Raw genomic sequence first — 13,711 nt, forward strand, 5'->3', positions numbered from 1 at the left:
GGACCAAAGACCCAACATTTTAATGGTGGAGCTGCAGTGGAGTATTTGACATTGTGACACGTAGGCAGCAGAAACGAAGGGTAAACCTGGCACACCAGTGCGTATAACGCCGATATGTCTCAGCAATGGGTCTGGGATGGTGATTATTATTATTATAATACAGACAAAATCCTTTACGTAAAACATGAAAGGAAACGAACAAAGTGCTGAAGAAACTTTACAAGGCAAATTTTGGGAGCAGGAAATGAAAGCATTTCACTCTATCCACACGGAGTGGCCATAATCTACAATAGTACAAAAAAAAGAGAAACCGTTCATGCCAGTCACCTGCTATCCCTAAAAAAAATAAAGTAGAAAAGAAACGTAACATTTTCGCGCTTTTCTTCCTCCTCAATGAAGCGGCGGTTGTACGTCACATACGGAGTGAAGGCTGGTGGTGCGGAGTGACGGGAAGGCCATTCTCACCCACATACACGGCAGAGGCCACATAACATTGCCCATCTATGGCACGGATTGCTAGGCTCTCCACCAACGAATGGGTTCACGAGGTCACAAAAACACAAGCAAAATACTGTCTGGAAATGGGAGTGATGAAGTCAGCAAAAAGTCAGCACCGGGGTTGACAACTTTCTTTCATAATGCAATTTTGGTGTTTCTGAAACTCGTCTTGTCCCTGTAATTGAGAAAAAAGTCAATAAGGAAGGGTTAAATTCCAGACAAGAGATAAAAGCAAAGGCGGTAAGTTGTATTTTTTCTATTCATCTATAATCCATCCTCCAGACTCTGCCCAAGACTAAGGCTATGTGCCCACGTTGCAGAATAGAAGCAGAATTTTCTGCTTCAATTCTGCATACCCGTGGCAGGAAAAACGCATGCAGATTTAGACAAGTTTTTCCTAATGCATGTCTATGGGTGAGGAATTGCTGCAATTATGCAAAAATAATGAACATGCTGCGTTTTTTTTCGCGTTGCGTTTCCGCAGCGGGAAAAAACAATTGCGGAATGCATTAGAAATGAATGGGATGCGGTTTGTAAGCATTTTTTACACATACATATATGTCAGGCTTTGATCCATTTTTTTTGCGAGTCTAAGGATAGGTGTTTTTGTTAGTGCCAAAAAAAAAAAAAAAAATCATTCTACTTCATAAGGTTTTTGCGCAAAAAATAGCCTGTTTAGGTGTCAAATACTTTGAATGCTATCATCTCTGCAACAGAGAGGCAAAATAAGAAAAAAATAAACAAAAACGTTTTAGGGTATGTTCACACGTTCCTGATTTCAATCCTTTTTTTTGAGGACTAAAACCGCAGCTCTTGGCAGAAAACGCAGGTGCGTTTTTGATGCGTTTTTTTATGCAGTTTTCTCTGCAGATTGTCTGTGTTTGACACAAATAAAGCTTTAACTGCAGTGGGGGGAAAAAAAAAAAGAAATGATGTCATTTCCTTGTCCAACCCTTTTCTTCTTCCATCCTCCATTTTGGGACTAAACACCAAAATGAGTGGACGTGTTTTGAATGACAGCGCTCCGCAGAGTGCTGAGCGTAGGCCAGATCACAGCCCGCGGATCCAGCTCTATCCAGCTATTTAAGTCTACGTTCACATTGCGTCATGCGCCCCTATATTTAACATGGGGGCGCATGGACATGCGTCGCACTTGCGTTTTGCGCCGCATGCGTCACTGCAGCGCACGCATCCGGGCGCAGAGGACGCAAGTTGCATTTTTGCTGCGTCCAAAATCAATCAAAAAAAGGACGCATGCGGCGCAAAACGCAGCGTTGTGCATGCGTTTTGCTGCGTTTTTGTTTGCGTTGTGTGTTGCGGCGCCGACGCTGCGGCGCACAACGCAAATGTGAACATAGCCTAAGTGCCACGTATTTAAGTGCCACGTATTTAAGTGCCACGTATTTAAGTGCCACGTATTTAAGTGCCACGTATTTAAGTGCCACGTATTTAAGTGCCACGTATTTAAGTGCCACGTATTTAAGTGCCACGTATTTAAGTGCCACGTATTTAAGTGCCACGTATTTAAGTGCCACGTATTTAAGTGCCACGTATTTAAGTGCCACGTATTTAAGTGCCACGTATCACGTATTTAAGTGCCACGTATCACGTATTTAAGTGCCACGTATCACGTAGAAGTGCCACGTATTTAAGTGCCACGTATTTAAGTGCCACGTATTTAAGTGCCACGTATTTAAGTGCCACGTATTTAAGTGCCACGTATTTAAGTGCCACGTATTTAAGTGCCACGTATTTAAGTGCCACGTATTTAAGTGCCACGTATTTAAGTGCCACGTATTTAAGTGCCACGTATTTAAGTGCCACGTATTTAAGTGCCACGTATCACGTATTTAAGTGCCACGTATCACACATATATATAACGTATAACACACTGACAGGAGCCATAGTTCCTGTCGGTGTGTCATTGCGCATGCGCGAGCGAGTTTGCCGGCGGTCATTGACCCGGCACTCTCGCTTAACGGCAGTGCTGCGTGGGAAAGTTCAACGCAGCTGTACTGCTGTTAACCGAGACGCCGGAGCCATTGAACTCCGGAACAGTACGCGATACACTGCTAGGAGCTTCGCTCCTAGCAGTGTATCGCCGGAGAGCAGCCGATCGGCGTGGGACACTCGTTTTATGGATTCTGCGGACAGGGAGTATGGATTTGATTTTTTATTTTGGGATTTTTCCCTGGAGGATCGAGGGCTTCGCCTACAAGTGTGCTGTTGGTGAGTATATACTCTATGTTATATGTTGTATGTACTGTGTGTCATGTATGTAGGTGTTTTGTGTAACTTTACAACTGTGCTAAGTCGCCGGACACAGGGACAACTCTCCCATCCTAATACCGGATGGGAGTAGTAGTCCCATACGGCGACTTAGCACAATGGAGACACTAGCGTCGCATGGGGACACACACGCATACACACACACACACACACACACACAGAGACACACACACACACACACACATACCAAATCAATCAAACGGCCGACACGATCCCCATGCGACGGTATGCCTCCATGTCTCTCCGCCCAAGCACTTCCGCCCACGCACTTCCGGCCGCTTCCCCGCACTTCCTGCTGCAGCGGTTCTGCACCACAAACCGCAATAAAACCCGCAGATATATTTTTGATCTGCGGGTTTTACTGCGGGTTTGACCTCACAATGGAGGTCTATGGGTGCAGAACCGCTGCAGTTTCGCACAAAGAAGTGACATGCTCCTTTTTTCCCGCAGCTATTCAGCGCGGCTTTTTTTTTGGGAAATTCAGGATCGTGTGCACAGTGGTTCCTGTTTTCCATAGGGTACATTGTACTGTACCCTGCATGGAAAAAAGCTGCGGAACCGCAGCGGCAAAACCGCTGCGGTTCCGCGGTAAAAAACGCACTGTGTGAACATGGCCTTATTCTGCTCTGTATTATTATGTCATGTGTCTTGTTCAACAAACATTTTGGTGAAAGTTCTATTTATGTACCCGATAGATTCTACAGCTACAAATACTGCCCGCCGGCAGCTTATAGGTATGATTAAGGCACGTTCTCCAGTTTGTACCTTGATATCATTGACCATCACTATAAATGAGACTTTCTGTTGTAAAGGCTCAAATAAAAACTGGAGACCATAAACCCAAAATGTGACACACAGGATTGCTGATAGTATGCGGAGACATCCCCCATTTTCTTCTCACCATTCCTGCAGTTGCCCTATTACTTTTGGATAAAAGACTCCATGATGCTGAGTTACTTCATACGTACTTGATGCTGTCTGTGTGTGTCTTATATTCCATGACTGTATTCGGAGGCAGATTCAGGACTCGTCGTAAAGTATCCCGAATTCGAGCTGTGGTTGCTTGGTCACTTGCAGTTTTATTCCAGATAGAAATTATGTCCTCCTAAAATAAAGGGATCAAATCAGCTTTACATTAGATTAATAAAAATTAACCCCTTCCCAGCTATATAATGTAAACTGATGTCATATGGGAGCAGTGGGTGTATGTAGCTGGCCCAGGGACTGAGACTGCTCTGTACCAGACAGAAGGCTTTTTAGTGATCTTTTTACACCCCGGCCTGCAACAGGGACAATGGGGGCATCTTCTACATCTAGGAAAAACGTGTAATCATCATCACAGTCGGTGATTCTTTACTGTAAGAGCAGTGAGACTATAGAACTCTCTGCCACATGATCTTGTAAAGGTTGATTCACTACCACAGTGCAAGAAGAGCCTGGATTCCTTTACTGAAAAATATAATATTACAGGTTACGGGCTCTAGATTCTGTGATGGGACGTCAATCTAGGGAACTAGTCTGCCTGGTGTATATAGATTCGGGAAGGAATTTTTCCTCCAATATGTAACTATAATCATGCTATTAAGTACATTTTTAAGCAAAAAAAGTGTTGCAAAATTTTTTTTAACCCCACTTGTCATTTTTGTCCTGTTTTTTTTATATTATATATTATATTATAATGTAAACTGAATGGTCAAATTTAGAAGTACAACGCTGCCAGCAAAAAAGTGGCTATTTCAACGGGAAAACAAAAGTTATGGCTCATAAAAACAAAAACAAAAAAAACCTAAAACAAACAAAGTTAAGGCAGAAACAAAAGGCATAAAATTAAAAGTTGGCCATGAAAGGGTTAAAAAGCTAAACACAACTTTGTCGAGTAGTTCCCTTTAGCTAAAAAAATATTGCAGTCTACAACTTCTATTCCTTGGTTTCTTTTCCCTGGTATGCAGTTTGTGGCCTGATTCATGCTTCAGACTTTTCTCTTTGTGGAATTTCCCTCTCAGTAATACATGCGGGATATGATGTCCATGTATCTCCAGTACAATGCTGCCTTTACAAGCTGTCATTCATCTCAGCCAACACTTGCATTGAGCGAGGCCGCGTCACTAGATGGCTGCGCCCACTAAACGGGGAAGAGCCTCGCTCAATACAAGTGAACTGAGAGAGGCAGCACTAGTTGGGTTCTGCCCGGGAGCATGCATGTCACATACATGGACAATGGGTGCGCTGGGGGGATTCACAAGTCTGCAGTCACATAGAGTGACTGTGGACTTTTCATTTTAGACTTGACAACCCCTTTTATTTAGTTTTTGTATGGTTGGGAGGGAAGAGCCTACTAAATAGGTCAGAGTAGTAGACGAGTTAGACTCCTACACAATGACCACCAGTTCCTGCCTAATAATGAAGAATTACCTGGTGGTCAATGTAATCAATATGAGCCTTCCAAAGGAAGAGCCGCTGATTGTATAAGAATGGCGACTCTGAAAGCAAATCTATTATATCCATATATAATAATACTGCACATGGATGGGGCGGTCTAATCTTTAATGTTAACATTCCTAAAGATATAGCTCCATTAAACATATACATTAAAGCACCACTCCAGCGGCTTTTTTTTTTTATTGCAGCGCTGAAGTGGTGCTACTAATGTAAGCTTCCTGCTCCTAGTCTCATACCTACCAGCCGTTATCAGCGCTGCTCCGGTCGGTCTCTAGCAGTCTGTGACCGGCCGGATTGCTCCACTGTTTGCTGGGCGATCTGGAAGTCACAACTCAATGGACGTCTATGAACAAGTCTCCCATAGACATACATTGAGAACTTGTGACTGTTACCTCTGACTTCTGGTCAGGCAGAAATTGTGGTTACAAGATGGCGTTGCGGGACAGTAGTGGTGCTGAGAACAGCTGAAGACTGCGGGTGGTGGGTATATTACTGGGGTCAGGGACCTGAGATGAGTAGCACCACTCCAGCGCTGAATTAAAAAAATAAAAACGCTGGAGTGGTGCTTTAAAAAGAAAAAAAATCTTTCAGAAAAGACAATTTTCCTTAAGTATTATCCATAGGTTTTTCTACTCTACTAGTTCTCACCTGGAAACGAACAGAGACAACTGCCCCACAGATCTCCTCTCCAACCATGAACTGCTCCCCTAACATGGCAAGAATAAGATTCTCCCAGCAGCGAGAAGCGAGTCCTTTGCGAAGGCGGATTATCCACTTTCCTCCGTTCTTGTTGGCATCATCCTAGACAGGAGGAAACATGCGCTTGAAGTGGGCAAGGACTCTAGAATCACCAGCAGCTTCCACAACCACCGCTCTCATCATAGTACCCAGATGTAATATTACCCACATTTCTTTTGTTTCTCACCTCCCACATTGGTTTGATCCCTTCCTTAAAAAGATGAAAATCACTGTGTCCGGTCAGGTCCCCGGGACGTACCATGTGGCTGTAGAATCTCCAGAACTGTTCCACCTAGGTAAAGACACATCAAATAAAGTAAGAAAGGGTAAATCTAAACACGTCGTGCAGTTTAAGAATGGTCTGATATGCCATAAAATGTAAATCTGGAATTGGGTCTGCTTACACTCCAAAGACGTACTGATAGGGAATGTAGATTGTGAGCAATGATAACGTATGTAGAGCACTACGGAATATGATGGTGCTACATAAGAAAGCAATAATTATGGATGAGGATGCCTCCTGTGCCATCCTCACAATAAGTGCTGGTGGCAAGCCATGACACAAGGATGGTTGTCAGATGCGGACATCCCCCGCTGTGCCATCCTGTGACCACACCGTGTTCGCTATGCCGAGGAATAACGTAACTGGCACTCACAGAGGCAAAGGTGCCGATCTGCTTGATGTTCTGTTCGTAACTCTGAGAGCTCGTCGGTCTTCCTGGAGTTCTGCGGGAATACCAGAAGGTATAGTTGTACTGTAACGGGTGCTCCGCCGGACCGGGCACAACGGTCTGTGAACACACAACACATAATGAGTGAGTTACTTGTGTACATCGGACATACCTGGATAGTGGCAGACCAGGGTAGGATTGCCAGGCAAGCAGAAATTGTTATTGGCAACCGAGACTCCCCCCAAAAACGATATTGTTTTACAGGAATACAACATGAAAATGGAGGAACATAAATTAAAAATTAGGTGACATTCACCCCTCCGTGTGTTACCATCCGATGTCACCCTAGTTGCACCAGTTTTCTTTCTCATCCCTTTATTTTTCACTGAAGCAGATACTGACAGCGGACACAGGTTCCCCGAACAACGTGCAGCATGTCAGGCACTGGCTGTATGACTGCATCCATGTATGCCTGACAATGAAACGCTGCGGCACGCAAGGGAAACACATGCTTTAAAAGTCGCCCAGGACCGAGCCACACGGGTTACTATTCGGTCTGGCAGGTCTCTCTCTGAGCTGTATAGGGAGAGACCTGGCAGTCACTGGCATTGGGCGAGGACTCACCTGATGGACCAGGCGCCCCTGAGGCTCGGCTCTCGGCCTCTTCCTGAAACGCCACAGGTTCCCTTTAACAATGTATCAGTTAAAACAGATTACACTAAGATGAAAGTGTGAAGTACAGAGCCTGTCTTCCTAATTTCATCAGTATCTCCTGGATCCCAATAGACTTTAATGGCCGAATCTGATCCACATAACTGACAAGAACAGGACCTGCTGTAAGTCTCAGGGACCAAGACACAGACTCACTGATGTGTGTATGAATCAATGACAGTCTATGGGTGCCTAGGACGTGAGTCTTAATGAGGACCCATCATCAAGACAAGAGTGGCCAGTTTATATGATGTTGGAACCTACCTGAGCACCACTAAGATTAAGGCAGTGCACGAGTCTAATTTTTGAAGAGTGGCCAGTTTGTGATTTCATTAGTTCCGTTTGTGACTTTTTTACTCCACCACACAGTCCCAGAGGCATGGGCCTTTTTATTTTGTGTTAATTTTTGTTTTCCCTGTACAAAATACGACGAGCATGTTTAAAAGGGAATCAATCACCCCCTGACCCATTAATATGGGCATACAGGTAATAGAAATGTTACACTAGTCCTACCTGTCTGCCTCATATTAATGGTCTTGTTGCAGAGAAATGTTATATTCTGCCTTTATGGTAATGATTTCTTCCAGGCTTTGGGGCGGGTGGTGCCTAGAAGAAATCCCTGCAACCTGTCCTCAGCGCAGAAGATGCCTGAATGCAGCACTCACAAAAGGGAAGATGAGGTATATATTTCTGTGGGAGTGCAGGGCGCAGGATTCCGGCAACATAACTGATGCTGATGGAGGGGGTAAGTATTACAATGAGAACAGGAGGCAGGGATTTCTTCTATGCACAGTACACCCCGGAGCCTGGAAAAAATCATTAACATAAAGAAAGAAAATAACATTTGTCAGCAACAAGACCATTAATATGAGGCATACAGGTAGGACCAGTGTAACGTTTCTATTACCTGTATGCCCATATTAATAGGTCATATACGTCCCGGGGGTGACAGATCCCCTTTAAGCCTTATTTTACAGTATACTAGTATGCTGTCTGTATATCCCCATCCTCTCTGCAAGACACTAAAAAACCCTTCACTAAACTCTAAGTGTGTGGTGTACATCATCTACACTGTCTCCCAGGCGCACTCCTCTCTGCCGAGCTCAGAGCAAACCATTGTAGTGCGCATGCTCCGGCTTCACCTGCGGCCATTCCTGGCGCACGCACACTACTGTACTTTCCTCCTCTGCCTTCTGCAGGGCAGAGAGAAGTGCGCCTGCGCAGGAATGCCTTGGGGGACACTGTATGGATGATGTAAGACCAGCGATGGCCATCTGGCCGGACCGCGCCATCTGCGAGTATACTAAGAGGTCCTTTTTTGTGCCTTGCAGAGCAGATTGGGAACATATATACAGCTTGCCAGAATGCTGTAGCATAGGGCTTTCTTTATATGGGGAAACCTGGTGAAAGATTAACTTTAAAGGGGTTTTCCTCTAACAAAGTAGAGGGGTATTTCATCTCTTTTGGATAATTAGGGGTCTGCCCACCATGCCCTCCACTGATCCTTAGGCTGAAGGGGCCACAGGGTAATCTGCCTTTATCAGACAGCCAATAAACATAAGGATGAATGACCTCGGTGAGATCAAAACATCCAACACCGTGGAGACACCATCACGTGTTTCTCAACGCAGTGATCCAGGCAAATACCCCGAAACAGCTGTCTGTGGATGGATACCATGTTTTGGCATAGGTGGTTTTCCTTTATTGGATGCTGCCCTTCCCGTGGTTGTTCCTTCCTGGAGAAAGACCTGGCTATTCATTGCTTGCGTTGAGAAACACGTGATGGTGTCTCCGCGGCTTTTCTACATGCATTTGCATATTTCCCATAAGGGATGGGGGCACTGTTCTGGATCACTGCGTTGAGAAACACGTGATGGTGTCTCCGCGGTGTTGGATGTTTTGATCTCCCCGAGGTCATTCATCCTTATGTTTATAGTCCTTTCACCAGGCAATGCTCCTAATAGCCAGTTTCCTACTCCACACTGATGAGGGGCAAATACCCCGAAACAGCTGTCGATGGATACCATGTTTTGGAATAGGTGGTTTTCCTTTATTGGATGCTGCCCTTCCCGTGGTTGTTCCTTCCTGGTGAAAGACCTGGCTATTCATTGCTTGCGTTGAGAAACACGTGATGGTGTCTCCGCGGCTTTTCTACATGCATTTATCAGACAGCCGCAGCCTGATATGTTGTGAGCAGACAATAAAGAACAGCGGACGTCCTACCTTCTTCTTGCAGGGTCCCTGGTTCTTGTCCTTATCGTTTTTTTCCTTCTCACTGTCTTTCTGTGTGCCGTTCTCTTCATTCTGATCATGATCCCCGCTGTCGTCATCCTTCAGACTGCACACAAAGCACAATCAGAACATACATCATACAAGTCTTCCACACACACAATCCCTTTTTGGGGTCTTTTCCAATTCTCAGAATGAGAGAACGCTCATCTGTTCTCTGACTACTGACAACACAATTCCATTGAGGGGAACCTGTCAGCATGTTTTTACATATTGAAGTAGTATGGCTGCGCAGGTGCTTGTCCCTCAATGCAAATGACACCTCTCTTCAGGGCAGATGCCGGGTATGCTATACAGCCAGCACGTGCCTCTACCGGCAGTGAATGGAGTTCGCTCTAATTGCTGCGGTTTTACCTCTTAAAGTTACTTATGGTTGGGACCAGCATCATGGCTGAGCCACTAGCCCGAACATTGCACTCTCCAATGTTGCGTCAGGCGCAGCTCGGCCCACGCGGCGTCAGGCACAGCTCGGCCCCTGAAAATCACAGAGATCCAGACTGCAACAGCGCAGCACATGCAAGCTGTATAGCAAACAGCCTTCACACACACAGTCCTTGCCAAGGAAACCAGCCATTGCAGAGGGGACTGGTAAACTTGCCAATAAGCTGTAAACTAGAACATTAAAAATCTTCCCATTCTTGAGAAGAGGGAGGATTATAAATAAAAAGTAGATTGCAAAGTTCCTCGTTTTCATAAGCACTCTGCAACTTTATTTACAAACATGAGACAATCCCTTTAAATCCCACTGTCAGTCTCTGATGAGGCAACCATTGGGGTGCCCACTGCCCACTCTTTCCCCATGAGCCTAGAGGGGTCCATCCTTTCGGTGCTCCTGTAGGAGGCTGTGATTAGTACTAATAGTGTAGTATTGCAGTATATAGTACCAGCAAGCAAACACGTTCCCTCTGAAGACAGAGACAGCGTAAAGTCATACTTTCAAAAAATAAGAACGATAATAAAGAAGCCTATTTGCTGTCGCTGGATCAGCTGACCAATTATGTCACTAGGTCACATTTACCGCCCAATGAATGCGTAAAAACAAAACCTCCCATAAACGATGGTGGAATTAGGCTATGTGAACGCGTTGCGGATTTTTCTGCAGATCCGCAGTGGTTTTGACGCTGCGGATCTGCAGCTGTTTTCATGAGTTTACAGTACCATGTAAACCTATGGAAAACAAAATCCGCAGTGCACATGCTGCGGAAAAAAATGGGCGGAAACGCAGCGGTGTTAATTCCGCAGCATGTCAATTCTTTGTGTGGATTCCACAGTGGTTTACACCTGCTCCGTAATAGGAATCCGCAGGTGTAAAACCGCAGGTGGAATCCGCACAAAATCCGCAGTGCGGTTTACCTGCGGATTTACAAAACAGGTGCGGAAAAATCGGCAGACATCCCACCTACATGTGCACATACCCTGACATTTCTTTCACCGCACTTGGAATTTGAATTTTTGCGTTTCAAAACATTAATTGGCAAAACGAATGGGGACTCAAGACTACAACACGTCCCCAAGATAATCATATGGAAAACTAAAAGTTACGGCTCTTGGAAGAAGTGGAAAAATGAGAAGAGCCAGATGCTGAAAGGGTTAATGCACGGAGATTTCCATGTCTGCTCTGGTCACTCATATTCGCTCCACATCCCTCCATGGTGATGTTATCAGAATCAGGGCAGACATCGGGCAGCAGATCGGGTCACGTCGTTATACGCGCGGTCATGGGAAGCACACACCCGCACGGCTCTGCCGAGCAATGCTCCACATCAGCGCACGCCGCCATGGCTGCTGTCTGCCACCTAACCGCCCACCCCATACAGCCTCTGCCATTGCGCCAAGCCCCGCACTCACGCATCAAATTTGTTGTTCATCGTCTCCGTGCTCCTCTCCCCGCCACTTCCGCTTTCCGCATAACATTCCTCCGCACTCCCGCCGCCGCTTCCGGCAGCACGCGGAACTCTGTATTCACACTGAGGTTTTCTACCGGACGCATAAAGGTCATGGACAGCGGCGAAAGCTGGCCGCCATTTTGAGTGTGGCAATGTTTATTTTTACCCCTCTTCCTTATAAAATAAATGCTTTATATACACGAATAAACAGCCAAGAAAGCTCAGTATTTTCTTTATAGTAGGTGAGAAGAGCGGGACAATGTCACACATGTTTGCTCCTAGAACTAAGCGGTGGCAGACACAGAAAAGGGACACTTGCAGTCTAAGGCTACTTTCACACTAGCGTTAACTGCATTACGTCGCAAATCCGTTTTTTTGCCGAAAAAACGGATGCGTCAAAAAAGTGAAAAACGTATGCAACGCATACAGCATTTCGACGGATCCGTCGCAAATCCGTTAAACGTTTCCGTCGAAAATACTGGATGCGTTGCATACGTTGCATCCGTTTTTACCATCCGTTGCATCCGTTTTTACGACTGATCCGTTTTTAAAATGGGAGGCTCCCAAATTTGATTGGCTAATGGAAAATATGGAAAACTATATAGTTACTGTTTTTACAGCCCATCTTTGAGGGTTTTAGTTTTGTGGCAGCGATGGAAGGTGTTCTTGTGAGCATTGCTAGTTTGGTTACCGACGTTATCTTTGAGACGAATCGCCTGGATATCATAGTGCGGGAGAAGGAGGCGGTAGCGGAAAAACGGAGGATGCTTCTGCAGCAACGGAGACGGAGGCGACTCTGGATACATCCGATTAATGAACTACTGATGATGATAAAGGGATCCAAACCCTAACCCTACCCCTAACCTCACCCCTAACCGTTTAATGAACATTTTCTGACAGTCATAGTGCCACGTATTTCAGTGCCACGTATTTCAGTGCCACGTATTTAAGTGCCACGTATTTAAGTGCCACGTATTTCAGTGCCACGTATATAAGTGCCACGTATATAAGTGCCACGTATAACCACGTAGTTATAGTATTTATAGTACGTGGCACTTAAATACGTGGCACTTATATACGTGGCACTTATATACGTGGCACTTAAATACGTGGCACTTAAATACGTGGCACTGAAATACGTGGCACTTATATACGTGGCACTTATATACGTGGCACTTATATACGTGGCACTTAAATACGTGGCACTGAAATACGTGGCACTTATATACGTGGCACTTATATACGTGGCACTTATATACGTGGCACTTAAATACGTGGCTGGCTGGGGTCTTGTGGCTGGCAGTCTTCTCTCTGGGTCTTGCTGGCATATGTGGGGTTGAAGGCCCAGGCCAGGTTTATATAGATTTGGGGGTGTCTGGCCAATTGGCAACAAAATCCTGCTTCTGAGCATGCTCAGTGTAAAAAAACGTATTGCAGCGCTGCATTGCGTCGTACGACGTGTCCCGACGCATCCGTCGCTCATAGGCTTCCATTGTAGCCAACGACGTATGCCGCAGGATGCGTCGCGACACGTTTTTTAGGCGGAGACAAAAAACGTTACAAGCAACGTTTTTTGCCGACGACGTGTGGCCAAATTTCGACGCATCCGTCGTAAAACGGACACGACGTATGCCAATCCGTCGCAATACGTCGCCAATACAAGTCTATGGGGAAAAAACGCATCCAGCAAAAACTTTTGCTGGATGCGTTTTTTCTGAAAAAAGACGTTTTGAGACGTAATGCAGTTAACGCTAGTGTGAAAGTAGCCTAAGGGTACTTTCACACTAGCATTTTTTGAAATCCGTCGCAATGCGTCGTTTTGCCGAAAAAACGCATCCTGCAAAAGTGTTTGCAGGATGCGTTTTTTCCCCATAGCCTAATATTAGACGACGCATTGCGACAGATTTACACACGTCGCACCCGTCGTGCGACGGGTGCGTTGTGCAGTGGCGGACCGTCGGGACCAAAAAACGTTACATGTAACGTTTTTTGCTCCCGACGGTCCGCTTTTTCCGACCGCGCATGCGCGGCCGGAACTCCGCCCCCACCTCCACGCACTTCCCCGCACCTCACAATGGGGCAGCGGATGTGCTGGAAAAATGCATCCGCTGCCCCCGTTGTGCGGCGGAGACAGCGCTAGCGTCGGGGACCTCGGCCCGACGCACCGCGACGGGCCGAGCCCGACGCTAG

General features: G+C 45.8%; 1 protein-coding gene across 2 annotated transcripts; it reads right to left on the reverse strand.

The window, feature by feature from the left end:
* Positions 1-3: 3 nt before the first annotated feature.
* Positions 4-11,639, reverse strand: EIF4E2 (eukaryotic translation initiation factor 4E family member 2). Of its 2 annotated transcripts, none has more exons than XM_077290211.1 (7): positions 11,484-11,639; positions 9,570-9,684; positions 6,621-6,755; positions 6,152-6,256; positions 5,875-6,027; positions 3,756-3,892; positions 4-673 (listed from the first exon to the last, which is right to left on the reverse strand). In XM_077290211.1, exons 1-7 carry the CDS (start codon positions 11,501-11,503, stop codon positions 634-636), a joined length of 705 nt encoding a protein of 234 aa, XP_077146326.1. In that variant the 5' UTR covers positions 11,504-11,639; the 3' UTR covers positions 4-633. The 2 variants fall into 2 exon arrangements, with proteins under 2 accessions (XP_077146326.1, XP_077146327.1); XM_077290212.1 differs by lacking the exon at positions 11,484-11,639 and adding an exon at positions 11,051-11,481.
* Positions 11,640-13,711: the final 2,072 nt, after the last annotated feature.

This window comes from Ranitomeya variabilis, chromosome 2 (assembly GCF_051348905.1).
Source record: "Ranitomeya variabilis isolate aRanVar5 chromosome 2, aRanVar5.hap1, whole genome shotgun sequence".
Classification (NCBI taxonomy): Eukaryota; Metazoa; Chordata; class Amphibia; order Anura; family Dendrobatidae; genus Ranitomeya; species Ranitomeya variabilis.

Bases quoted from the DNA above. Each gene is read 5' to 3' on its own strand.
- EIF4E2 (XM_077290211.1), bottom strand. From the start codon at position 11,503: ATGAACAACAAATTTGATGC. The intron at 6,257-6,620 runs GTGAGTGCCAGT...GTCTTTACCTAG, and splicing joins AGATCGGCACCTTTGCCTCT to GTGGAACAGTTCTGGAGATT. The intron at 6,028-6,151 runs GTGAGAAACAAA...CCTCCTGTCTAG, and splicing joins GGATCAAACCAATGTGGGAG to GATGATGCCAACAAGAACGG.